The sequence below is a fragment of the Mirounga leonina genome, unplaced genomic scaffold, assembly GCF_011800145.1.
Source record: "Mirounga leonina isolate KUSES-001 unplaced genomic scaffold, KU_Mleo_1.0 Mir_114, whole genome shotgun sequence".
Lineage (NCBI taxonomy): Eukaryota > Metazoa > Chordata > Mammalia > Carnivora > Phocidae > Mirounga > Mirounga leonina.
In genome coordinates this window covers 15,018,811-15,045,983 of record NW_023270265.1, presented here as the reverse complement: position 1 = coordinate 15,045,983, position 27,173 = coordinate 15,018,811, and the positions used below count along the sequence as shown (strand labels likewise).

At 54.8% G+C, this 27,173-nt stretch overlaps 1 protein-coding gene across 1 annotated transcript; it reads left to right on the top strand.

Moving 5' to 3' along the window:
• The first annotated feature begins 1,756 nt into the window (after window positions 1-1,756).
• On the top strand, window positions 1,757-26,537 carry OGDHL (oxoglutarate dehydrogenase L). Its single transcript, XM_035023861.1, has 23 exons — window positions 1,757-1,823; window positions 3,334-3,538; window positions 5,468-5,626; window positions 9,165-9,267; window positions 9,653-9,768; window positions 9,903-10,057; window positions 10,789-10,935; window positions 12,770-12,860; window positions 15,222-15,401; window positions 15,780-15,908; window positions 16,991-17,170; window positions 17,475-17,627; window positions 18,176-18,278; window positions 18,798-18,926; window positions 19,983-20,133; window positions 20,632-20,759; window positions 21,373-21,551; window positions 23,023-23,094; window positions 23,177-23,302; window positions 23,390-23,462; window positions 24,835-24,998; window positions 25,191-25,345; window positions 25,776-26,537. Exons 2-23 carry the CDS (start codon window positions 3,335-3,337, stop codon window positions 25,897-25,899), a joined length of 3,021 nt encoding a protein of 1,006 aa, XP_034879752.1. The 5' UTR covers window positions 1,757-1,823; window position 3,334; the 3' UTR covers window positions 25,900-26,537.
• The last annotated feature ends 636 nt before the right edge of the window (window positions 26,538-27,173 follow it).

The window sequence follows — 27,173 nt, the reverse complement described above, 5'->3', positions numbered from 1 at the left end:
GGGTCTCTGCTTACAGATGAGGAAACTGAGGCCGTGAGAGAGGCAGGATGGGCCAGAGGTCGCAGCCAGCTTGGGAAGTGCTTCTCTCATCCCCAGGGAGATGTCGGGGGAGAGGGGAAGGTGCGGTGGGCATAAACCGGACTCTACGGGTCCCACTCTGAGCCCCTCCCCCTCCACCTAGGGGCCCAAGCCCGCCCTTGCAGCCTCTCCCCTGCAACTCCTCGCCACACATGCCCTAGGCTCTTGGAACAGATCCCGACTACCTTTGTACTTTTACAACCTCTGGGCTTTAGCTCAGGCCCTCCTTCTCTGCCAGTGAAATAAGCACACTCCTCCCTGCCCTGCTCCTTACCTTGGAGTCTGCCTTCTCTTGGGTTCAGCAAACTAGAGTTGGATTTATTTCTGAGAAAAGCCCACCCAGTTTTCAGAATGTGGAACCAGAGTCGGCCTGCAGCAGTGGAGTCCAGCCTCCGTTGCTGCGTGGCTTCAGGGTCTTGGGGAGGGCCTTTCCTCTCTTTGGATCTCTGTTAACTGATCTCTACAATGGACATACTGCCTTGCAGTCCTCACCAGGGCAGCCCAGGCAGGGCCTTGTGTGTGGGAGGCTTCCTGGACAGCATGCCTGCAGTTGTTATGGTTGTGGGGGTGGGGATGGTAGTGACCTTGTCCCTAGAGAGGAGACCCCCAAGAGCTGCCCAGAGCAACCTACCTATTAGTCCACTGGGGACTGGGCTGGGCAGGTGGTTCACAGAATGCCTGACTCTAACTCTTTGCTGCTGTCTTGGCCTGTGTGGACCGGACCTGGCAGGGCTGGCAGGGGCTCTGGCTGAGGTTGGTTCTGTTTCCACCCCTTCAGGGCTCCTGGGTCTTCAAGCCCTGTGGGAATGGGGGCAGGGGTGGCCAGCTGGCTGCCCTCCTACCAGGCTGGGTGAAAGCCATAGCAGTGCCCAGCAGCCGTTCCAGATCATTCAGTGATGTAAAACAGTGTTCTGCACTAGGCCACTCTGGACACAGCCAGGCTTTGTCACTTCCACCCTAGCCATCCTGTTCTCCTGTGGGAGTGGGGGTGGGTGCTGGTAGAACGTGCACTTCTGGCTGAGGCTCTTGGAGAGTGCATGTGGTTAAGGGAAATCTGGGTTTACATCTTGACTCTGCAGTGAGGAGGGCACACAGAGCCCCATCGCTCACCAGCTTAGTCTCTCTGTGCCTCAGTTTCCCTTTCATAACATGGGGCTACTCTAAGTGCCCACCACATGAGATTATTGAGAGGGTTAAGTGAATAGAATCTGCCCCAGAATCCGTGCTCACACTCTGTGTGCTCTTATTTTTATTCCCGCAGTGGATGTTGTTGGTGTCTGGTTTCCTTTGCTTTAGAGCTTCCTGGCTTGTTTACATTCTTCTGATCTTCTAGGCCAGTATGTCCTATGTCTCTCCCTCATTGCCTATGGCCATATGGGCTGGGTCAGCCCTATACTTATATTTGCCTAGGGCAGTCAGAAGTAGAGCAGGGGGTTGGGACCCTGGCACTCTGATCCCAGAGCCCAGGCCTTCTTTAAGGGAGATCCAGCCCCTGGCGACCCTTGCTGTGGAGCCTGGACTCATCGGCTGGTGGGGCTGGGCTTGCAGCCTGAAGCTTCAGGGGTTGAGCATGTGGGAAGCTTGGGGCACTGTGGGCTTAGGTACTAGCTGAACCCACCCTCTTCCTCCCTTCACGGGACTAAATTTTTGCTTTTTAATTTTACTCTATTTAGATTTCCTGCTGGTTTCCCGGAGGAGCCTACTTTCCCTCCCTTGAGAAGACCACCCCCTTCTCTTTGCCTCATGTGAGTTTGGAGGGAGAGGGGGAGGAAGCAGGCTGGAAGGGCTTGTAGAAGGCCAGTCAGATAGTTCTGGTGACTTGGTTGAGCTAAAGGGCAGGGGTAGGGTGGGGAAGCCCTGTCTAGGGTATTGGCTCACGGCCAGGTAGGACCTGGGAGCCAGTTATGCCCCAGAAGGCATGTTTTCTGGGACTGAGTTGCGTAAGGGAAAGCAGGCTCCTCCTGTCTACATGACCTCTGGTGGGGTGGCTCTGGTGCTGGACCCTACTTACAGGCTGGGATTCTCTGGGAAGAAGGGTGTTAATGAGGATTCAGGGGTTGCTGTTCTGTGTCCAGGCAGTGCTGGGCTGGAGCAGAGGACGGAGCTCTGCTCACCGTTGTGGGGGTGGGGGTAGGGAAACAGAGGTCCTACTTTACAAATCCTGTGTAGGAGGAGGTGGCCTTAGTGGGCCCTGTCAACCCCCATCTGGCCTGGATAGGGAGCCCCAGGGCTTGCCAGGTTTGGAGGAGGCTCTCAGGCTCTCAGACCTATTGTCTGGCTGCGGAGGGGCTGGAGGAAGCAGTATTTAAAACTGGTTATTCAGGAATTTTCCCAGGCAAAGGGCAGTTGACATAATGGGGACGAGATGAGCTACAGGTTCTCGTTCTAGGTCCTCTCCAGCCTGTATGTACCCCTTGAGCTGTGGGTTGTCCTGAGTGCTGTTGGTTCTGAGTGTAAACTCTGGGCAGGGTAGTGGAGCCAGAGAGGGTGGCTCCAGCTGAGAGCCGCGGTGGGCTGGGCATGGGCCCAGGCCTCTGATCTGCCTTGCACTGTGCCCCAGTGCCCTTCCCTTCTCTGAGACTGTATTTTTCCCACTGTGAAGTGGGGTCATTGAGGCCTGTGTGATTGGCTTTCTGGCCTGGGAGAGTGCTGTGGGCTGGTTTTGCAGTCAGGGAAAGACACCAGTCATTTCTGGTGACAGTGACCAGAGACCCAGCAGTGCCATAGGCCTCCCGAGATAGTGCAGCCCGGCCAGACCCCTTTCTTCAGGCTCTTTCCTGGCCAGGCATAGCACACGCCAGCCCCTGGAGGACTCCCTTGCTCGAGTTCCAGGGTGGCCAGCTCTGTGGCCCACTCTTTCTTGGGTGTACTGCCTGCACATGCCCTGTGACCCTCTGAGTGGGCTCGGGACCTAGGCTCAATGCTCCCTGGGGCAGGACCTGGGTGGTACTTGTCTCTCTATCAGGCTTAGGGGGACAGCAGAGAGGGAGTGTGGGCTGGGGTGCATGGGGCACGGCAGGATTGGGGCTCAGGGATGCTGAATAGCTGTTGGTGAAGTTGACCAAGCTGGGATCTCCCACTAGGCAGTGACCCCGGGAGGGCTGGCCAACCGTCCCATTCTCCTCTGTCCCATCCATGCCGAGCCCGGGGCCACCTGCCCAGTAGAACCAACAAATGCTGGATGAGGGAATAGTGGCTGCCGGAGCCTTTATTCTGGTCTGTGGTTTATGCCTCTCCCTCATTGCCTGTGTCCAGAATGAGTCAGCTGAGACTGCTGCCCTCCCGGCTTGGGGCACAGGCCTCAAGGCTCCTGGCCCCCCACGATGTCCACATGTTCAACTGGCACAGCAGGTCCTCTGGGCCACCGGCCACCTTCCCAAGCGGCAAACGTGGAGGCAGCTCCAGTTACATGGAGGAGATGTACTTCGCCTGGTTGGAAAATCCCCAGAGCGTCCACAAGGTTGGCACCCCCTCTTTGCCTGCTGTGCAGGAGGGAAGCTCCTGGAGCCAGGCTGTGGAGGGGGCCGTGGGGAGAAGCGGCTTGCCCGCTGTGTGATCTTGGGCAGGTTTCTTTGCCTCTCGGTTCCTCCAGCGTCCCTGTTCATAGAAGCCTTGTTCTCCTGTTGGGTGAGGAGAGTCTGTGGCTGTCCTGTTGCTGAACCAGCCAGTAGGTGGTGGTCTGGCGTGAGAAGCCCTGATCCTGTCCTGCTCAGCCACACCTGGTCTGAGACCCGCCCCTGCCCCCTCTGTCATGCTGTGCTGTGGCCAGGGGGCTCTTTGTTGCGTAGTTAGGGCCAGAAGTGTTTATATATGTACTGAGCTGAATAAATACCTGCTGATGGTAAAAAAAAAAAACCCCTCAGATGACTGCGAGGAGTGAGAAGTAAAGCTGTTCTCCCTCCTCTTCACTCACTCTCAGGGGAAAGTGATAACATGACTCAAAACCAGAAAGTGTGGGGTTACATAGTAAAAAGTCTCCCTCGCAATCCATCCCTTGTCTGCTCAGCGACCACCTATCTGCCCCCCAGTTTATTCTTAGTTGCTTCTGTATCCTTTCAGTAAATTTCTTTATCCTTTATCCTTCTTCTGTATCCATTAGGTAAATTTATTGCAAACAACTCAATTCCCCACTGTACACAAAAACAACGTCTCCAGGCTTTTTTTTCTTAGTATACATCTCCAAGATTTTCCATGTCAGTGCATCAGGAGCCTCATTGTTCTTTTTTCCAGCTGCATAGTGATCCGTGGTATGGATGTGCCACACCTGTCCCCACCGCCAGACCTCTCGCTCATTTCCAAGCCCTGGCTGTCACGACCACTGCCACAGGGCATCACTTAGTCCATTTGTCGTCTTGTACGTGCACAACTATCTGCGGGATCAGTTCCCCAAAGTGGAATTGTTGGGTCACAGAGGCTCTGGGTATAACATTTTCATGGGCATCGCCAAACTGCTTTCCAGAGGGCTTGTGCCACCTGGTTCTCTCGAATGAGGGTGTGGAGAAGAAAACACTGGAACACGGAGGTGCTTGTGCATATGCACGTCTGCTTTTGGCTTCCACACGAACAGTAGCAGTCATGCCGTCTTCTGCTTGGTTCACTTTGCAGTCGCATATCTTAGTGATATTCCACATCCATAGTAATAAATGCACCTTCTTTTTTTAAAGACTGCATAATCTTCCAGAATCTAAATGTACCAACACTTGTTTGACCTGTTTTCTACTGGTCACCACTTAGATTTTTTTTTTTTTTGAGATTTTATTTTTCATTTATTTTTATTTTTAAGTAATCTGTATACCCAATGTGGAGCTCAAACCTACAACCCCAGGATCAGGAGTTGCCTGCTCTACCGACTGAGCCAGCCAGGTGCCCCTAGATTTTTTTTATGTTGTCATTTTTGTAAACAGTCCTGTAAGGAACATCTTTGTATGTACCTCCAGGCACACGTATATCAGTACATCTGTAGAATAAATTACTAAAATGGAATTGGTGCTTCAAAAACTACATTCATTAAAAATCTTTAAAAAAAAAAAAAAGTTACATTCATTGAAGATGTTGAGGCCCTGCCTGCCAAATTGCCCTCTTGCCAACGCACAGTGTCTGAGGGCATGTTTCCCCAGGGTAGAAGCCTCTTTCACACCTGAGGCCCCTGGGTCGCAAGTTAGAGCCTTCCCTCAACACACTTCCAAGCTGGGGACCGAAGAGATCTGGGCTTCGGGTTGGGAGGCCCTGGGCTGGTTGTAAGAGGTCTCGGCAGGGTCCTGGGAAGGTCCTAAGAGCTATAGTGGTGAAGGAACACCCAACACCCCCTGGGGCCCCCAGGCAGGGCCACCCCCGACTCCTCCCAGGCCCTGACTTGACTGACTGTTTTCTTACTTCTGCCTCTGCCCAGTCCTGGGACAGCTTCTTCCGAAAAGCCAGTGAGGAAGGTGCCTGTGACCCGGGTCAGCCACGGTTCCCAGAGAGCAGGCCAGCAGTCTCGAGTCGGACCGACACCAGCAAGCTGGTAGAGGACCACCTGGCTGTGCAGTCCCTGATCCGGGCCTACCAGGTGAGTGGCTGGGAGGGCCCAGGCTTGGAGGCGGGACTGGCTTCTGGCGTGTGGCCAGGTGCTGATGGGAACGGGGCTGGCTCAGCTCCAGCGTCATCTCCTCCAGAGAGCCCTTCTTTGAGTCCTCTATCGGGTGGCTCTCTCTCTTCCCATTACTCGTCGTCATGTAACTGTTCACATCACTAACTACTCCCTGGTCTTTTGTTTGGTCTTTCTCATGGAGTACTATCTGTCTCACACACCACTATGCCCCAAGCACCTAGAGTGGTACTTAGTAATCAATTACGGTTAAGGTTGAATAAAAATTGAGTAGATCGATCCTTGTTTAATGTCTGTTTTCTCTTCTTGACTGAGCATTCAAGAGGACTGGGACTGATATACAGCAGGCGCTTAATTAGGGTTTATGGAATGAATGAACAAACGGATAGTTCAGTAAACAGCTCCTTCTCTACCAGCTGCTCTGTTCTGGAGACTTCGGCTCTCCCCTGCTCGGTCCCCAGGCTGGGCCCCTGCTCTGACGAAGCATCTTGATGAGGTTCCATATTCTTGGTCTTGACTGAACAGGACTAATTGGAGAGCTGCTCTGGGTGTTCCCTCCATAACAAGTGTAATCGTTTGGGATCTCTCTGGGAATCAGTGGCAGAAAGTATTTCATAAGAGCAACTTGTCAGGCGGGCATGCAGAAGGAAGGGCAAGGGCATTCTGGGGCCCTTGGCAGAGACTCCATGGGAAGGAGCAGCAAGCCACCGCAGGAGCCAGGGGAGGGGGAGGCCTTAGCCAGTGGCAATGGTGCCTTGCCTCCGAGTGAGGCACCCTGGGGTGGCAGCCTCACTGCCTGTGCACCAGTGACCCGGGATGGAAGACAGACGCTGTAGGGCTGGGCCTCCCTGCATGCCTGAGGACCTGTGGATTGTGGGCCACCTGCAAAGCAAAAAAAGTAGTAATTGTTCTTGGCTGGCTGAAAGAGTCAGAAAATGAGCTAACCATTTACTTTGAAAATCAAGAACAAAGAACACAAAGCTCCATGTTAAATACAAGGTAACATTCATGGTGCTGCCCGAGGGCCTTGTCCTCTCAGCACAGTTCCCAGCTCTTCAGCTGCTCTTTGTTCTTTAGCCAAGATGAAGCACTGGAGAGTCCTTCAAGCAGGGTAGTGTCTGAAATCAGGCGTGTTACTGTGTTTTTCTAGGGTAGAAATCTGCCAAAAGCTGTGCCTGACGTGAGGGAGTTCCCACCAGGCGGGCTGTCACTCCTTGCAGGTCTGTAGGAGCGAGAGCTCTCGTTTGACTCATCAACACACAGTACTGAAAAATCCTCACACTTATTATTATGGACATTCTCAAACACAGAAGAGGTAGAAGAATTGTGTAGCAAATCCCACCCCCGTTAATACAGGGCCAGTCTTGATTCATCTGTTACCACCCCGGGCCCTCACCTGTTGGCCGATGATTATTTTGAAGCAAATCCTGGACATACCATTTCATTCACATCAAACATTTCAGCATGTATTTCTGTAGATAAAGACTTTAAAAATGTGCCACAATATCACCGTTGCACCTAAAAATGTTAACAGTAATCCTTAAGGTCATCAGATATCCAGTTGGTATTCACGGTTGCCTGCTTCTCTCATGATTTTACTGCTTGAATGAATCAGGATCCAAATAAAGCCATAGGTTGGATAAGCTGATGTGGTTCTTGAGTCTCTTGTGCTCTACGGATTCCTCTCTGGTTTTGTGTGTATTCCTTGTCATTCATTCATTCATTCATTCATTTAGTGTGTGTGTTGTGTGTGTGGTTTGTGCTGTAGAGTTTTCCTGAGTCTGGATTTTGCTGATTGCATCCCCATGGTGTCATTTCATCTGTCCCTTTGTCCCGTGTAATTTCTGTAAATTGGTAATTACATCTAGAAGCTTTATCCAATACAGATTTGATTTTTTTTTGTTTTAAAATCAGCTTCCTGGTGGTGATGGGTACTTCATCAGTTAGCAGCTCTGGATGATTATTTCCTGGACACATTAATTCATTAGGAGTGGTAAAAAGGGTGATAATAGTCTATTTCTACCTTTCTTTGTTTATTACCTGAAATGCTTCCATCAGGAAAAACTTACTTTGTTAACCCCATTTATCCTGAGGTGCAAATGGCTTAGGAAAGGCAGGATCAGTGCTTGATTTTTCATTTTATTGGCTGATTTTCAAAAGTGTGAGGTATCCTCCAAAGATGGTCCGATACGAATGTATGAATTTAAACCTATTTGATGAGTTTTCATGTTACAGATACCATCCTTCCCATTGTCCGAATGTGTCCTTACTCCCTGCCCAGCAGTTTGAGCGCCCCTTTGCTTTCTGGTATGACAGGATGCTCTGAGTTCATCTTGTGCATTTCTGCCCGGCCCTGGACCCGCCAATTCTTCAGGGAGTGCTGGGAGTGTCACTGCTATGGTCTGGTCGTGCCTTCTGGGCCCTTTTAGTGGTTAGAGCCAGGAAATATGTACTGTTTTTTTTAAGATAACACATTTATGGGTTTATATGATGCTTCCACGTACTTCAGACGCAGGACTTAGGGTTTGTCCTTGTCCTCATTAATCTTATGTCACTGTCTTCTTTTAAAGATGCCAAAAGTAGAGGTTCCCAAAGACATCAGAACAATGACGAACTTGATTTTCCCACAGTCTACACAGTGCAGTTTCACAGTATAACTCGAATACTACCACTACCACTAATAAAAATGAATTTATAATATTATTTTCCTGGAGTTCTGTTTGCCTTTTGGGGATATTCTGTTAGTCGATTGTGTAGTTATGTGACCAGATGGATACATGAATTACTTGTTTTTATTTTATTTTAATTTTTAAAACTTAATTTTGTTTTATAGTGGTATAAAATATTTACAAGATTCCAAAATCAAATCTTCAAAGCAAAATGTTTTCTTAAAAGTATAGCTTCTAGCCCTGGCATTCTACCCTATTTTGTCCTTTTTCCACAGATAATAGTTTTTCTTGTTTTATGCTGTATTCTTCTAATGCATATATTTATTTGTATATATACAAATACGTGCAAATGTGTGTATTTACTCGAATCTTCTCTTTCTTAGATAATGGAGAGTTTGCCACACATACTTTTCTGCAGTTTGCTTTTTTGCTTAACACTATTTTGTGGAGACTGCCTCATTGCAGCAGATAGGGACTTTTTATTTACAGCTCTATAGTACTCCCGTGTGTGGGTTTCCCATATCCATATGCCAGTCTTCTATTGATGGACGTTTGGGAAGTTTCTAGAATTTTGTCACTGCCAGTATAATCCTTTTGTGTATGCATCCTTATTTTTGAAAGCTGCGTGCTGTGTTTTTAAACAGAGTTGAGCTCCTGCCACGTTAGTGCTCATGGCCTCGGCAACTGTGCAGTGGCTGGGTGCTGGAGACGTGTGGAGAGTTGAGGTTCTGAAGTGGGGGATGAGGGGCCAGGGCCCAGAACGTGGCTTTTGGTGAGGGTCTGTCCATCTGTGTCCCAACCTGGCCCCAACCTTTTTCCCTTCCTCCCAGATCCGGGGCCACCATGTGGCCCAGCTGGACCCCCTGGGCATTCTGGACGCAGACCTGGACTCCTTTGTGCCCTCAGACTTAATCACAACCATCGATAAATTGGGTGAGAGTTCCTGATTCTCTGGCAGGCCCAGAGCCAGCTGGTGCCTGGGGCCCAGTGAGGGGCTCTGGGACTGACTGGCCTCTGGGGCCTGGGGCCCAGCAGTCAGCCCTAGAGGCTTTCTTCTGACCTTTGCCCATCTACCTCACTGTGTTGTCTCCCCATCTTCCCTAGCTGATGCACCATGCTCAGCAAGCTAGAGAGACTTGCCCAAGCCCCACCTTGTGGTACAGGCGGGGCTCTGACTTTCAGCCTCCCTGCACCCTGCAGACAGAGTCCTTGACCTTTAGCTGGAACTGGTGGGAGGTCCGGGGGTACTGCTGGGCCCCACCGGGGCCTCACCCCTTTCCCCTCCCCTCTACTGCCTGGGCTGTGTGTGCCTCGTCAGCTTTCTATGACCTGCGGGAGGCTGACCTAGATAAGGAGTTCCAGCTGCCCACGACCACCTTCATCGGGGGGTCTGAACATACCCTCTCTCTGCGGGAGATCATTCGGCGCCTGGAGGTGAGCACGGGCGGGTGTGTCAGGCAGCCCTGCTGGCAGTCGCTGGAGCGTGCTAGAGGGAAGGAGGGTGCTGCCTTTTCAGGACAGTTGTCCCTCCTCCTGGCTCCTTGTGGAGTCCCTGTCTGTTCCCTCAGAGCACCTACTGCCAGCACATCGGCCTGGAGTTCATGTTCATCAATGACGTGGAGCAGTGCCAGTGGGTCCGGCAGAAGTTCGAGACACCTGGCGTAATGCAGTTCTCCAGTGAGGAGAAGCGGACCCTGCTGGCCCGGCTGGTGCGCTCCATGAGGTCAGGCCCTCAGCACCACCCTGGGTGGTGGGCGTGGTTGGAGGGGCTGCTCCAGGCCCTGGCTAAGAAGCCAGGATCACTGGCAGACTGGATGGGCCTCATCCCCTGGCCTCGGGAAGCCCGTAGGAGCAGCACGGGGGCAGGTGGGCAGGCATGGCCTCCAGGAGAACATGACAGCAGGGGCAGAAGTGATGGAAAGTGGCTGTGGGAATGTTTGGACAGGAAGATGTCCCTACATGGAGCGAGTGTAGCAGTGCCTCCCTGCAGGTGGGGTGCCACCTGGCTCTGCCCACTGGTCACCTGAAACTGGGTAGAGCAGGGCTGCAGCGGCCAGGAAGAGCATGGGGCTCAGCTGCTGGGTGCAGAATGGATCCCTGGTGGTGAGGTGCAGGCTGGAGTGTGAGTTGAGTGGTGAGGGGGTCTTTGGGGCATGGAGAGGGAGCCCTGTGTAGTGTGTGTGTGCAGGATGGTGGGCTGGGAGCAGGGGGAGGGGAAGTGAGGGTGATAGCTGGGTTTGGGTGCAGGCAGAAGTCTTTGGTTAGGCTGGGAGGATGCCCAGCCTTCCTCTGACCTACGCTCCTTGGTGGTGGATATTGGTAGCAGGTCCTGATTATGCAGAGGGAGGTGACTTTGCTGCTTCCTCTGTCCTGGGCATCCAGCTCTGGCCCTCATGAATGGCCCCCTGTGAGCCCCAGCCTCTCCATCCTTTCCCTTCTCCTCTCCCCAAGCAGATTTGAAGACTTCCTGGCCCGGAAGTGGTCCTCTGAGAAGCGATTTGGCCTGGAGGGCTGTGAGGTCATGATTCCCGCCCTCAAGACCATAATCGACAAATCCAGTGAGATGGGGATTGAGAATGTCATCCTAGGGATGCCACACAGGTGGGCCCCCTTTTTGCTCCTCCACAGCCTGTCTCTTCTCTAGGCCCAGCAGAATGAGGTGGAAGGGAGGGGATGAAAATCAGAGCAGGGGTTTTGATGGAATCTGGGGATAGAGGTAGGATAGCCTAGAAAGTTCTCAGTCCCTGGGCCCTAGGGCCTGCTCATCACAGAGTTAGGCACTTGGCCAAAAGCACATGGAGGCAGGGACTAACCGTGTTTGCTCAGACTTAGTTTCTCTCTCCCCATGTTGCCACTGTTCCCAGGAGGGTCAAAATTTCAGAAAAGGGGTGTATCGTGCCTCTTGAGGTTCCTGTGGAGGAGCATGTCCCAGGGAAGCGAGGGCAGGGCCTGGGCAGGTGGCCTTGGGTTGGCGTCCCCCGGAGGGGGATCTCTGGAGGTGAGCTGAGGGTTTTTTCCCCTGGCCACAGCTGACTGCACATTTCCCTGAGACCTTGATAGACTTGGAAGGCTGGCCTAGCAGCTGGGTGCTAGCCTCTGAGCTGGAGCCTATGCCCTAGTGAGGACTACAGCCTGGGGACAGAGTCAGGGTGGCCAGAGGTCCTGTGGAACGGGGTGTAAGAGGACATGCTGAGCAGTCTCGGAGGCAGGGCCCCAGCATTTCCTGTGACCATTTCCATCTGCTCACAGGTGAGCCAGTCCTGGACTGCACTAACATGAGGGGTGTCCAGGTGTCCAGATGCAGTGTGAGAGGGTCCCCATCCGGTGGGCTAGCCTGCCAGGAGCCTGGGGTTTGTCTGTCACAGCTCCTTGCTCTCAGGGGCCCAGAAATGCCCAGTGTCTCATCAGGGGGTCAGGCAGAGCTGGCCCAGTGGTGTGAGATCCCACACACATGGCTTCAGTGGATCTCTCGGGGAGGATGGCACTGGGCAGTCAGGGGCAGTTCTGGGACTATGTGGTGGTGCTGGACAGGCTTCTGGCCTGAGTAAGGGCTGTTCCAGGCCAGACCTCCATAGTTGGGGTAAGGGGAGGGTTTAAGGCTTTGCCCAAAGGAGCTGAGGGTTGTTCATTTAGCTCCTTTGGCCTCATAGCTCTGCCCGCCACCCCCCCCCTCCCCAGAACATAGGAGAAGTCCACCTGGAAGAGGGCTGCCCTTCTGTCACAGGGCTACGTGGAGCTGGAAGTTGGGCCAGGGTGTGTGCAGGCCTGGGGCTGGTGTCTGCTGGTGGGCTATGGGGGGGGGTGAGTTCTGAGTCCTCCCCTGTGCCCTGATCAGCCTGGTGCCCACCCCTGAATAAACTGCATCTTGATGGGAAGTCCAGGCCGGACTAGAGAGTCCCTGGTCTCTGGCTGCTTTCCTACCCCTACCCTTAGACCTCAGCTCCCCTGGTAACTCCTGACCTTAGGATCAGGTCAGGATCTGACCTGCTGGCTGGGCTGGGAGTCATGTTTGAGCAGCTCTGATGCATTAGCAGATTGGGATTGAGGTACTGGGTTAGGCTCAGCTTCTGGGGGTGGGGAGGGAGATGGGGTGGGGCAGGGATGTAGGGGTGGCTGGGGGGAGTGGGGGTGTGTGCATCCTGCCATGAGGCTGGGTGACTTCTGCTTATGAGGGCCTCCAGAATCTGAGTGGGATGTACAGGGGTTTCTGGGGGAGTTGGCCAGCTAGAACCACTCACATACCTTGTAGATTGAGACAGAATGAGAGGACTGGGCCTCCCTCGGACTGTACAGGGAGAGTTCCCCTGACGGGGAGGGTTTCCCTGACCCCCATGCTAATCTGATAGGCCCAGGTGGGCAGGAGTGTGGGGATGCTGGGGCTCTGGGGGGAGGTGGCCTCTGTGCCAGATGAGAGTCCTACCACCTGTGGCTCCAGGGGCAGGCTGAATGTGCTGGCCAACGTGATCCGCAAGGACCTGGAGCAGATATTCTGCCAGTTTGACCCCAAGCTGGAGGCAGCAGATGAGGTAGGTGCCAAACCCTGGTCCCAGATATTTGGGAGGTGCACTAGGGAGGGACTGGACCAGAGCATCTAGGCTCAGACAGACCTGGAGATGGATGGATATGCAGAAAAGTGGGAAGAAAATGGGTATGTTTGTGTGAGGTCACTAAGGTGTTTTAGAGTGAGTGCTATGATCTCTGACAGCTGGGAGAGCCCTCAGGCAATCTGGACCAGCCTCCTTATGTTCAGCTAGGGAAGCTGAGGCCCGGAGAGGTGCAGGGAAGGGCCTAAAGACAGTTACTTTAGCTATGTGGCCTGATTCTGTACCAGGGTCCTGACTGCCAGCCCAGAAGGGTCTCTTCACTCATTTGTTTGCCCAGGACAGCCTTGGGAGGCCAGGACAGCTTCCTGCGCCCAGTTAGGAGCAGAGGAAACATTTCTCTGCTCACACGCCCGTTCCTGGTCTGCACGTATGTTAAGCACACCTCACACCCTGATGCCGTCACCCACACTGGGCCTGAACACAGACGGCCTTGCTCTCTGCTCTCTGCCTCTTTCACAGCCCTGCCTGGCTCCCCTTTGGGTGGCTCTCCTGGTCCTCAAGGCAGCAAGCCCATCCCTTCCTCCCCTGTACCCCTTTTCCCCTCCGTACCATCTCTCTTCTGGCCTTCTCCAGCCTGTGCACATGTGTGTGTATCTGTTTTCCTCTCTAGGCTGGTAGCAGGATGAGGGCAGGGACCTCATCCCCGAAGCTCCAGCACCCAGGACGGGTGCCTGGTTTGTTAAAATGAACCACATTAAATGGCTGCTCCGAGGTCATCCAGTGCATTAGGCAAAGCAGGGACTAGAATCCACATCTGCTGGCTTCCAGCCCAGAATCTCCCCAAGATGCCATTCATTTTGCTTATCAGAGATCAGAGCACTCGCTCTAATGTCACCTTCATCTCTCCCAGGCTCAGTTTGTTCTTCTGTAAAGTGGGGATGAAAACCCCTGCCCCCCAGGATGGTTGTGAGGAATCAAAGAGATGATGTGTATAAACTGTGTAAAGTCTGGTTAAAGGATATTTTTTTAAAAAGTATTTACAATTTTTTTAAATTAAAAAATATGAGCATTGTTAAAAAAAGAGTGTATCCAATGAGATTAAGTTTCCTTCTTGAGACCCCTCGCCTGCTCTTCAGAGGCTCCTCTGTGGCCAGTGTTTGTGTTAAGGTGTGTACCTCCAGAAATGTTCCACACAGGTCCCAACCCACAGATCCGTCCGGGACAGACCTGTTTGTACAGGCCGGGAGATGGGGGGCAGCTTGTGACAGCACGTGGCACCTTGCTGTTTTCACTTAATGAGCTGTCGCGGCTTCGTGCAGCACACGGGAGCTCCCTGAGCTTCGAGCAGGCCCCTGGGTTGCGCCTCGCCAGTTGATGGGTGTTAAGTTGCTGAATGAGTTTCTTTGCACACGTGTGTGAGGACATTGTTAGATGGTGTCTGAGAGATGCTGTAGCCAGACTAACGTCCCCCCAGAGAGCTTGAAGACACCAGTAGGCCCACCCCCAGCACGTGCGAAGGTCCCAGGCTTTGTCCTCCCTTACTCTGTCAAATCTTCCTGTCTTTGTCAATATGATAGGTGCAAAAATGATTGCATTTTAACATATTGCTTTGTTATGAAGTTGAGTATCTTTTCACATGTTTTTAAGCCATGTATATTTCTTTTTCTGTAAATTCCTTTTCATGGCTTTTGCTCATTTTTCTATGGGATTTGGGGCTTTGTCTTACTGATTTGTATATTGAGGGCGTTAGCCCTTTGCCTGCAGTTGTCTTATAAATATTTTTCTCAGCTTGATTCTTTCCCCCCTAACACTGTGCATGGATTTGCTACCCCGCCCTCGGCAGATTTATTAAATTTTAGCTGCCTTATCTTTTATGGCTTCTGAGCTCTGTACATTGTTTGGAAGGGCCTTCCTTACTCCAGGATCATATAAAATATGATGTTTTTCTCTGCTATGCTATGGCATCATCTGTCATGTATACATTATTGGTTATTTGGTGTAAGGAATTAGGTAGGGGTTCAGCTCCAGTATTTGCCCAGAGGCCACACCACTGTTCTTACCAGCACCTTCATTTCTCTGCTTGCACTGTCATTAATGCTGAGGATGGTAGTTGACAGTGCGGAGGGCCTCTGATGAGGGAGCTTGTCTGGCCCCTGAGCCCAGGCCCAGGGGAACCTGCCTGTCTTTCTCAAGGAGGGGTAGGGTGTCAGTCAGGAATAGCACAGCCTTCCCAGGGAGCAGAATCCAGGAAATGTCCCAGCCCCACTGTGGGCTTGCATGTCTGCTTGTCTTCCTGTCTGCGGTGAGAGGGCTGGGTTCCTCACAGCCTGCCTCAACCTTCAGGGCTCTGGAGACGTCAAATATCACCTCGGCATGTACCATGAGAGGATCAACCGGGTCACCAACAGAAATATCACTTTGTCCCTCGTGGCCAACCCCTCCCACCTGGAAGCCGTGGACCCTGTGGTGCAGGGAAAGACGAAGGCAGAACAGTTCTACCGAGGGGATGCCCAGGGCAAGAAGGTGAACACACCTGGTTCCTAAGGGGTGCGCTCTGAGGGCTGGGCTCCGAGTGCTGAACTCTGATAGAGTAATGGTCTCTGAGGGACTGAGCTCTGAGGGGTGGGCTGTGAGGACTGGGCTCTGAGAGGTGGGCTGGCAGGACTGGACTGTGAGGAGTGGGTTCTGAGGGGTGGACTGTGAGGACTGGCCGCTGAGGACTGGGCTGTGAGGGGTGGACTGTGAGGACTGGGCTTGAGGGGTGGACTCTGAGGACTGGGCTCTGAGGACTGGGTTCTGAGGGGTGGGCTCGGAGGAATAGGGCTTGGATCTTAGTACTGTAGGACACAGTGCTGGGCTGCACAGGCTCAGACTCCTCCTGACTCACATCCGGCCCTGCAGGTCATGTCCATCCTGGTTCATGGGGATGCTGCCTTCGCTGGCCAAGGTGTGGTGTATGAGACCTTCCACCTGAGTGACCTGCCCTCTTACACCACCAATGGTACTGTGCATGTGGTTGTCAACAACCAGGTGAGGACCTGGGCTGCCTGGCGGACCTCGTTGGTGTCCCCCATTCCTGAATTCTAGGTAGCACTTTTGGGGGGAAGTGTGAGATGATCCTAGTTTTTTGTTTTGTTTTTTTTGAGATGATCCTGTTTTGTTTTGTTTTTTAAGATTTTATTTATTTGAGAGAGAGCGCATGAGAGCAAGTGGGGGGAGGAGCAGAGGGAGAGGGACAAGCAGACTCTGTGCTGAGCATGGAGCGCAATGTGGGGCTTGATTTCAGGACCCTGCGATCATGACCTGAGCCGAGACTAAGAGTCGGACACTTAACCGACTGAGCCACCCAGGTGCCCCGAGATGATTCTGGTTTTAATCCCACTGCTCTGCCACTCCCCAGTGTGACTTCAGGCAGGATCCCTGCTCTCCCCAGCCTGCTCTATGAAATTGGTTTGTGTCTATATGTATACGTGTACATGTAAATACACACACACACACACACACACTATGGAGAACGTTGTAAGGACAAAGGCATACAGATGTAACTAGCACAGAGGCTGGGCATGAAACCAGATGCTCCTTTTAGCTCTCTAGGAACCAGTCTGAGAACACAATGGTCATAGGCCTTTGTTCCTCAGGCAGCTGTGCTTAACTAATAGCTCTTCTGAGCCTATAAAACCCTGGGTTAATTGCCTTATTTGCATGAAGTCATTTAATTTTCACAGAATAACCCTGTGAAGTAGTATTTAATGAGCCCTTTGACCAGATGAGGAAACTGAGGCTTTGGGGATTAGAGTACCTGGCTTAGCATTGCACACATAGCAGCTGACGGGGCTGGTGGTTAGCCAGGCCTGCGCTCTACCTGCCAACGCATGAAATGGGAAAAAAGCAGGCAGGCTACCTTGGTGTTGCTGCCATCGCTGTAGGACCTGCTGTAGGCCCCGATTGAGGGATCATTTACTCTTTTCCCTTCCTGTGCCATGTCCCTCCTGGTCACACCTAACGGACCTCAAGGCAAAGATCCCCCGGATTTCCTGGACCCACCAGTCTCCCAGGCAGGCGGTGCCTGTCTAGCTCTCCAGAGGCGCTGTCCATTCCCCCTGCTTCTGCAGATTGGCTTCACCACAGACCCCCGCATGGCCCGCTCCTCACCGTACCCCACCGATGTGGCCCGTGTGGTCAACGCACCTATCTTCCACGTGAACGCGGATGACCCAGAGGCCGTGATATACGTGTGCAGTGTGGCAGCCGAGTGGAGGAACACATTCAATAAAGATGTGGTGGTGGACTTGGTGGGTTTGGGGCTGAGACCAGGGTGGGGGTGGCTGTGACCGAGTGGGCTAGGTCTGCAGTGTCTTCGGCACTGAGGGCTGGGAGTGCTTCCTGGCTGGAAGGTTTAGTGCCACCGAGAGAGTCTCTGCAAAGGCTGGGAGGTGGGGCTTTCGGTGATACGTGGTAGTGGGGGGCTTTCAGGGGCCTGGAAGGGCATGTCCTGCCGGCCTCCCCCCACCCCCACCCCCGCGCCCTGTTGTGCAAGGACAAGGCCTGCACAGCCTGGGGGCAGGGACTGAGCCCCTCCCCACACTGTCCTTGCAGGTCTGTTACCGCCGGCGTGGCCACAACGAGATGGACGAGCCCATGTTCACACAGCCGCTCATGTACAAGCAGATCCACAGACAGGTGCCTGTGCTGAAGAAGTACGCGGACAAGCTCATTGCTGAGGGCACAGTCACCCTGCAAGAGTTCGAGGTGGGCAGGCAGACTGCATGGATGCTTGAGATAAGCCTCTGGCAGAGCCGGGATCCTGGGGTAGTTGCTGATGTTGGCAGTGATTTCAAGAAATAGCCAATATGGTCTTTGTCCCCAGCAGCCCCTCGTTGTCAAGGGGGACAGAGAGCCAAAGACATTTACAGCCTGGTGGGACAGTGAATGCTGCCATGTGGGGGAAGCTCAGCCTCAGGCAGGAGTCCAGGAAGGCTTCCTGCAGGAGGCAGCCCTGAACTGGGTTTGTCCCCACAGTTATCTATGGATGCATTGGTCCTCCTGCTTTGAGCGAGCTCTGAGAGCAAGTACTGTGAGTCTTTTCTGAACCTCCAGCAAGTCCTTTGCTGAGCAGGAGGGATCCCCCTTAACTCTGAGACTTTGGCCCCTGGGCACAGGGTCCCTGCAGGCCAGTAGACAGACAGTTCTAGAATGTAGTGTAGTGAAGGGGACCAGGGCTTACGAGTCCATGTTGATCCAGCTTTTGGTTATCCAGGCCATCACTGCCTTAATTCTTGCATTCACCCTGATTTCAGGAAGAAATCGCCAAATATGACAGGATCTGTGAGGAGGCATATGGCAGGTCCAAGGATAAAAAGATCCTGCATATAAAGCACTGGCTGGACTCCCCCTGGCCTGGTGAGTGAGTGGTGTGTGGCTGAGAGTGATTGACCTGGGCCTGGGACCAGGACTGCAGTGGTCCTGGGTGAGGGCAGTCGTGGCCCAGCCCAGAGGCTGCGGGCTCCATCCCTGAGACTCCTGAGGCTGGGGGCGCTAATTCCTGCAGGTGGGGATGGGCCGGGGTACAGGAGAGATGGCATTGCCCTGGGCGCATATGCAACCAGCTGTTCTCCGGAAAGGGAGAGCTGAGCCAAAGCAGGTGCACTCCAGAGTGGAGAGAGCCTGGGAGAGGGGTGCTCAGAGGGCCTCTGTGGGATGGAGCTAGATGGCTGTGACCCTGGGCCCAGGGAGCAGCCCCCACAGGGGCCCAGGGGAAGATGTGGCTGTCAGCTGTCACAGGTCCCGAGGGTGGGTCAGGGTTTGAGTGCAGGTGGGGTTAAGGAAGAGGTGGGCCCCTGAATTCTGGGAAGGTAGGCTGACCAGGGGATCTGAGGCCTGACCGCCACCCAGAAGCACACAGAGTCTCTGCCCTCTCAGGCTTCTTCAATGTGGATGGGGAGCCCAAGAGCATGACATGCCCAGCCACGGGCGTTCCCGAGGACGTGCTGACCCACATTGGCGAAGTGGCTAGCTCCGTGCCCGTGGAGGACTTTAAGATCCACAGCGGTAAGGTTGCTGTGCAGGCTCTAGCCCGTGCCCTGTGGGAGATGGTGCTCAGGGGCCGCGGAGCCGCGTTTGCGTCCCCACTTGGGGCTTGGCAGGTCCGCTGAGCTCTTGGAGCCTCTTTGGCGCTCTTGCGAGGTGCCCGTGATAATAGTTCCTCTCAGGGCGGGCAGGTTGGGAAGCGCTGCCCCCTTCCGGGTGCCAGTGGCCAAGGCTTATGTTGGGCACCTTGGATTTTCGTAGTGCCTTTGCTGGGGTTGCGTGTGGGTCAAACAGAAGGAGAGCAGGGAAGCAAGGGCTTCCGTGGAGGGGCTGGTTGGGTCTGGAATGTTGGGAAGCGGCAGGAGCGCTGGGCCTCCTGGTGGTCTGGGTGGATGAGAGAGGGCGAGCCTGCCGCTCCTGGGTGAACCTAGGCTAGTAGGTGGCTGCTGGCTATACCTCTTGGCTGGGCAGCCTGGAGGGCCCCCCCGGTGGTGTGGGTGCCTGCCACGCTCCGACCAGCCTGTGGGATTCCTCCACAGTGTGCACGGTGGCCCGGGCTCTTGGCCTGCCTGCTCGGTGTGCTCGTCACATGGGGCCTGTATAGGTGTAGGGCCAGCAGGAGCCCCGCTTGGGCTGGGTGCCTGGGCTCAGATCCAAACACCGTTACAGTGGTGTGGTCATGCGTAAATCCGTTCCCTCTTCTGAGCCTCAGTCTCCTCATCTGGAGAGTGGGGACAGTCAGCACCACTCTGGCAGGTGACCCGTGAGGAATGTTCCTGACTCAGTGCACACGGTGTCTGCATGTGGCAGATGCTCACTTAGTGACGCCTGGTCCTTCTTCCCGAAGGGAGGGAAGTTGGTGGCGGGGCGATGGTGGGCTCAGGGCTGCTCGTGGAGTGGGGGTGCCGGAGGAGGGCTGCCCGGCACTGGGTCTCCTGTGGCCTGCTAAGGCCCTGCTCTGTGGGAGCGGTGTATACTGAGTACATACACACCTGGGTTAGGGCCCTGGTGCGATGGCTGTCCCCGCTGGGGTGGCCAAGCCCCTGCATCCCTCAGGCTGGCTGTTCATTCCTACAGGCCTCTCTCGAATCCTGCGGGGCCGTGCGGACATGACCAAGACACGGACGGTGGACTGGGCACTGGCGGAGTACATGGCCTTCGGCTCCTTGCTCAAGGAGGGCATCCACGTACGGCTCAGTGGGCAGGATGTGGAGAGGGGCACGTTCAGGTGAGGATGGGAGAGTGGTCTCTGGGCCCTGGGGCCCCATGGGCATTAGCCTTGTCCTCGTACACCCCACGGGATTGCTGAGAGCTTACCTGTGTGTGGGGTCTCCCAGAATCAGCCCAAGAGCTCTGGGGTGGAGCCGGCTCTTCCTCCTTTTCCTGGCCCGTGTCTGGGGAGCCCTTAGCTGGCTGAGGTTGTCACAGGTAACCCTCTCAGCATCTCCAGCCCCTGCTCTTGGGCCAAGCCATCAGAAGACTGCTTGGCCACCTCTCTGACCCCGTGGGATTACCACTGGGATGGGAAGGGAGGCTACCTGGAAGAGACACCAGATTGCTCTGGCTTCCCAGGGCCTTCTTGGTGTCACCATCGTCTGGAATTCAGTCAGGTTTCCTGGCACCGTGACAGAGGCTTGCCTGTCTCCTGCTACCTGGCCCACCTGCTCTGGGTGAACAGGTGGTAATCCACCTGCCCTCCATCCCTTCCCCATCTGTCTCTCTCCAGTCACCGGCACCACGTTCTCCATGACCAGGAAGTTGACCGGAGGACGTGTGTCCCCATGAACCACCTTTGGCCTGACCAGGCCCCCTACACTGTGTGCAACAGCTCGCTCTCAGAGTACGGAGTCCTGGGTGGGTCAGAACTCTGCCTGCAGGTCAGGCAGACCCTGCGATACCTGGGGACCAGAGAGGGTCTTGCATCCCAAGCTGTCCTACCTTTATGGTTTTGACCATGACCACCCAGCCGCTCTTCTCTCAAGAGACCCTCCCGAGGCTCTGGGCTCCCAGGACTGTGTCCTCTGTACTCTTTCTTCCTTGGCTTGACCTTCAGCTGGCCTGCTTCCTCCCTTACTGCCTCCTCCGAGAAGCAGGAACCCTGCAGCGAGCAGCCCCCCACCCCGTCCCTTCCACTTGGCAGCACTGCACATATTTTGGGGCGTTCCTCTTGGCAGATGATGCCTGCTGCCTCCCCAGGGTATCTCTGGACTTGGCTTCTGGTCTAGATAAGGCTGAAGCTGGCCATATGTGAGGTTAGGGCTGAGGGTGGCATCTCTGAGCATATCGTGAGCTTCCAGGAAGGGAGATTCTGGCCTTTGGGCCACAAGGAGTCCCCTGGCTCTTGCTGGCCTGCTGGGAAGGATGGGTGGGGACACGGAGAGTGTATGAACAAGGGCTGGGTTTGACTGGAGCCGCTGCCACCTGGTGACAATGTGCGGCGGGCTCTGTCTCTGTGTGTTCTGTTTAGGCTTTGAGTTGGGCTATGCCATGGCCAGCCCCAATGCCCTGGTCCTCTGGGAGGCTCAGTTTGGTGACTTCCACAACATGGCCCAGTGCATCATCGACCAGTTCATCAGCACCGGCCAGGCCAAGTGGGTGCGGCACAACGGCATCGTCCTGCTGCTGCCCCACGGCATGGAGGGCATGGTGAGGGCCACGTGGTGCCCGGGGGCTCGGAAGGCCCTGGCACGCCTGGGAGAGGGCGGGTGGGCCCTTGGCTGCTTGCAGGGTTGGGCGGTGTTTTCCCTCCGGGCCCCCGGAACACACGGGTCTGCGCAGGGTGGGGCCCGCGTACGTGTGCCGCCGCTGGGTGGCACGGCTGTCACGAGCGATGGAAGCAGCCGGCACGTCTGAGGGTTTGCTCTGTGTCACACCCTCTCTGTGAGCTCTTCCGGTCCTGACAGCGAATTAATGAAGTAGCTCTTGTTCCCACTTCCCAGATGAGGGAAACCGAGGCAGAGAAGTAGAGGGGCTTGCCTGAAGTCACACGGCTAGAAGCTGGGATCCGAACGTAACGCCGTGTAGTGCGGCCTGTCCTCTGGTCTTCTGCCGAGTGGCGGCACAGAGGGAGCACGGAGGGTGCGCAGGCCAGTGGGGCGGGAGGGCGGGAGCAGGGCCCTCGAGACCCCTGGTGGGTGTGCAGCCCGCCCAGGTAGGGGACGTGTGGGGCCGTGCGGGCTGCAGGGGCAGCCAGGAGCGGGGTGCGTGCGGCCTCCAGCCTGGTTCTGTGAGCGGGGGCAGGGCCTTCCCCCCCCGCCCCCCCCGGATGATTGGGCTGCCGTGCATGTCCCTGCGGGCCTGTGCCGCTTGGACTGGTCATCCAGTCAGGGACTGATCACTCTGCTGTCGGAGCCAGGATGCGCGGCGCTGAGCAGCGTAGCCTGTGTCATCCTGCGGAATGCTCCCAACCGGACTGGGCGGCCGGTCCTGCTGCCCACTTCACACATGAGGAAGGAGGTGGAGGGACCTGCCCAAGGGAAGGTAGCTGGAAAGGCACGGGGTGGAACTTGAGCCAGGCTGGGTGGGGAGGGTGGGGCAGCCTGACTGGTGCCTGTGGGCTGTGGGACAGACCACCTTCGTCCCATGGGGGCCACCTTGGAGGTCATTGTGGTGTTGTCCTGCTGCTGTCATCGAGCAGAGCCGCCCACGTGGGTGAGAACAGGAGTAGGAGTCAGTCATGGGTTCGAGTCTGCCCCTTGTGGCTGGGTGACCATGGGGTTGTTCCTAATCTGCAACTCACCTTCGTCTGTAAAGTGAGGAAACATGTCTACACCATGGGGCTGCTTTCAAGGTTAGTGAATAATGTGTATGGGGTCCATAGAACTGTGCCTGACACACAGCACGTACTCAGTAAATGGCAACTGCCAATTCCAGAACATTCTGGAAGAAGCACCTCACCTTGGCCTTTTTACCTGTTCTTCCTGTCCCACACGTTCACATGACCAGACCCTCCTCTGAAGACATCCTCCCTCTCCTCTTCTTCCACATTCCTGGTTCTTTACTGTGGTTCAGGCTCCAGAGAGAGAGGGCACCTCCTCTAAGAAGCCACCCAGACTTTCCCCTGTGCCCTGGGTCCCTGCACTTAGGCCAGGCCATGCCATCTGGCACTTGCTTTCAGGGCCCAGAACACTCCTCAGCAAGGCCTGAGAGGTTCCTGCAGATGAGCAATGATGACTCCGATGCATACCCCGTAAGTGCTCCCTCCCCTGGGGCCGGGCCGGGGCATGGGTGCCATAGGTGGGCTGCCTCCCAGCCATACCCCGGCCCCCCAGGTGTTCACGGAGGACTTTGAAGTGAGCCAGCTCTACGACTGCAACTGGATTGTCGTCAACTGCTCCACACCAGCCAGCTATTTCCACGTGCTGCGCCGCCAGGTCCTGCTGCCCTTCCGGAAGCCGGTGAGCTGCCCGCCCTGCTCACTGCCTTGGCAGTGCCAGGCCCAGGGGCGGGGGCTCGGGCCAGATGGGCACATGTTTCTCTTCCAGCTGATCATCTTCACACCCAAATCTCTGCTGAGGCACCCAGAGGCCAAGTCCAGCTTCGACCAAATGGTATCTGGTAAGTGCCTAAGTGTGCCGGGGAGGTGGCTGATGGGGGGGGCCTGGTGGCCCGTGGCCCTCTGCTCCTCGGACTCTTGTCCTCACTTCTGTCGCAGCTCCGGGCTCTGTCCCCACCAGCGGCTAGGTTGGGAGGTTAGCATGGTAGCCACCTGATGAGGTCCGGCTTGGCTCACTTGGGCCAAGCAGCCGGGCCCACCCGGCTATGCTAGGGGAGCTGAGAGGAGGGAGGCCTGGTGCAGGCCTGCCTAGGATGGCAGGGCACTGAGTATGGTTCATTTACTTATTCAGGTTTTTTTTTTTACTCCTGAACCAAATACACATTGCTGGCCCTGGGGACCCACTGCTCCTCCAAGAGCTTTCAGACTCCTTTACCTAGGAGTTGAGGGTCAGATAAAGTATCTGAAGGACCAGGTGTTCGAATTGAGCTGTGATCCAGGGAGGATCAGGGAGGGGCTGAGGTGGGGCCCTGAGGCTCGCCAGAGCAGAGCCGTCTGAGAACACAGTCCTGGGTAGTAGGGAGAGTGCCAGGTGCTGGCCAGGAAGGGACTCAGCAGCGTGGACAGGTGTTTTTCACTTGTATATGTGTGGGCAGATGACCGAGCCGGCGGTTCAGAGCCCTGGCATTGACGTTGTGGACCGCCTGGCCTGAGCACCCGGTGCTTGCTTTCCTCTGCTGGGGACTGGCAGCCAGTTACCCTCTGTCCTTCAGTCCTCACCAGAGATTGGGGGACACTAGAGTGGCTTGACTCAGAGGTTCTCTGCAGCATGGTTGCCTTGGTGTCTGACACATGGTGTGTGCCCAGGAAGGAAAAATGTACAGGGAGATGGGGACTTGGGGAGGCATGAATGTGCAGCAGCCCCCCAGACAACAGCAGGGCTGAGGGAGGGAGGGACGAATGTGCAGCAACCCCCCAGACTCACCTTCTAGCTTGGTGATCCGGTGGCTGGGGAGCGCATGTGGGAGGTGAGCGTGACTGGATGGGGAGCAGGTTTGGGATAGACATCGATGCCATCAGATGGGGACTTGATGCCACCTTCTCTGTCCCCTCCAAGGGCTCTCCCCAGCATACATGCCCCCCCACCCCCAGCCTGTCACCTTAAATGTTCATGTTCCCGGGGCCGTGTCCTTGGCTCCAGCCTGTCTCTACTCCTCTCCGTGTGATGTCTGAGGGTGTCAGCTGTCCCCTGCTCTATGGTTTGTCTCAAGAGGTGCCCCCTGCAGCCACAGATCCAAACCTGGGGTTAGTCTCAGTGGCCAGGGAGAGCCTGGGGGCCCAGGGATGTAGGTCTGGTTCTCAAGCTGTTCTGGCCAAGTTATTGTTCCTCTGGGAGCTGATGCCCCTGCCAACAATGTCCTGTGGGACCTCCAGGGACCAGCTTCCAGCGGGTGATTCCTGAGGATGGGGCTGCGACGCAGGCTCCTGAGCGGGTACGGCGGCTAATCTTCTGCACCGGAAAAGTGTACTATGACCTGGTGAAGGAGCGGAGCAGCCAGGGCCTGGAGGAGCAAGTGGCCATCACCCGCCTGGAACAGGTGCACCCTAGCCCCTTGCCCAGTCAGGGTAATGGACGGGGTCCAATTGGCAGCCCCCTGGCTTTGGGCAGCATGCCCGTCAGGGGCAGGACTGGGCCTCACAAGGGATGCTGAGGCTACTGTCTTAGGGCGCTGGCCGTGGGCACGCCCCCTTCCCCTGGCTATAATCCGCTCTCTCCCTGCCTGCCCCAGATCTCTCCATTCCCCTTCGACTTGATCAAGCAAGAGGCAGAGAAGTACCCAGGCGCAGAGCTGGTGTGGTGTCAGGAAGAGCACAAGAACATGGGCTACTATGACTACATCAGCCCACGCTTCATGACCATCCTGAGCCGGGCGCGGCCCATATGGTACAGGGCTGGGTGGGGGGTATCTGCCACCTACGCCTTACTTCCTCTGGGCTCAAGGGATTCCGGGGGCGTGAAGCCCCATCCTGGCTCTGCCTGCCCCATTGGCTGTGTGAGCCAGAACTGGCTACTGCCCTTCTCTGGACCACACTGGAAATTGAGGGGATGGGTCCCATAGTCCTTGCTGGCTTTGTGACTGTTGATGACAGATCAGGGACCCCGTCAGTTCCGCCTTATGGAGAGTAAACCTTTGTTTTTGTTCTGAAGCCAGAACTGAATGAGAGAACCTCCTTTGATCTTAGGCCACTTAGCCTCTTGGAGCCTCAGGCTCTTCTATACGGCAGGATGATGATCAGGATTAGACCCGATGCAGTCCTGGGGTAGTGGCTAGGCCAGGCCCAGACCTCCCCTTAACTTGTCTCTTCTCCCCCAGGTACGTTGGCCGTGACCCAGCGGCTGCACCAGCCACAGGAAACAGGAACACACACCTGGTTTCTCTGAAGAAGTTTCTGGATTCTGCCTTTAATCTCCAGGCCTTTGAGGGCAAGACATTTTAGAGCTGGCAAGGCCTGGCTGGGTCTTGATGTGGGACTGGCTGGGGACATGGGGGCTGGCAAGGGGAGGGATGGATAGTGCTCCTGCCCAGGAGAGGGGCTGTCTAGAGCTCCAGGATAAAACAATACTCATAAAAGGAATTAAGACCAAAGAATAGGCACTGCTGGCTTCGGTATTAGGCCACCTTGGGCAATCGTGTTTATGTCACAGTCTATTAGGACTGAGCAAGCCAGAGGGGTCTGATAGATGGGCTGTAATCCGGGAGTGTTTCCCCACTGGCCCTGGCCTTTCTGAAATTTTTGTTGGGCTTCTTATCTGTGCTGTTCATGTCTCTGTGGACAACCACGAGGGAGCCCATGTCTTTGGTCCCTCTTTCCCATCCTGGCAGATCTGGCTGCTGCTTACCCTGTCCTTGTTCATCTGTAGATTCAAGGAATGTTCCATTTTGTGCTCTTAGAAATAAAGATTTTAGCAATAACAACTAGGTGAAGCAAAACCCTACCAGGTGATTTATATGTGCTCTGTTTTATGGGGCATGTCATAATGAGATATGTCAGCTTCTGTGTGAAATATAGCCGCAGCTCATGTGTACCAAAGTAGAAAACCAAATAACAGAGAAATAAAAAAATGCTTAAGAGAGGTTTTTCTGTTTTCATTTCATGTTGTAAAATTGGGGAAGAGGCATATGGTTTAGAGAGGATACGGAATGGGGAGGAAGAAAAAAACTAAGCATGTAGAGGGTAAAATATCTGCCTCCATTGGACAGATTTTCTTTTGAGCACTAGGCAATGTTTGCAAAATCTGTTGGCATGTCCACTGTTTAGCCTTTTGTTGGTTTTGCTTCCCCACAAAGATGCTGGGGAAGCTGCAGCAGAGGAAGGATGTTTTGCTTTCTGCAAAGTGTTTATTCATTTATCGCTTCTTAGAGTACTTTCTCTGTGCTGGACACTGGGACCTGGGTAAAAGAGTTATGTTGGAGGTAAGTGCAGAGGGTTGTGGGAGTCAAGGAAGGCTTCCTGGAAGAGGTGGTATTCAAAGGAAGAAGAGTCCTATAGGAGAACTGGGAGAGGTGAACCTTCCATGGAGCAGACCTAGAAATACAGGCCACAGGGTTGGGGTGGGGCACCTTAAAGGAACCATCAGCCTGAAGTTGGAGAACAGTGTGTTAAGTTCCATTAGCCTCAAAAACAGCTTATTGGGGTATGCTTTGAATCACACCACAGGAATGGCATTAATTCTTCTTTAAATGAATTAACCAGTGAAGACAATTGGGCTT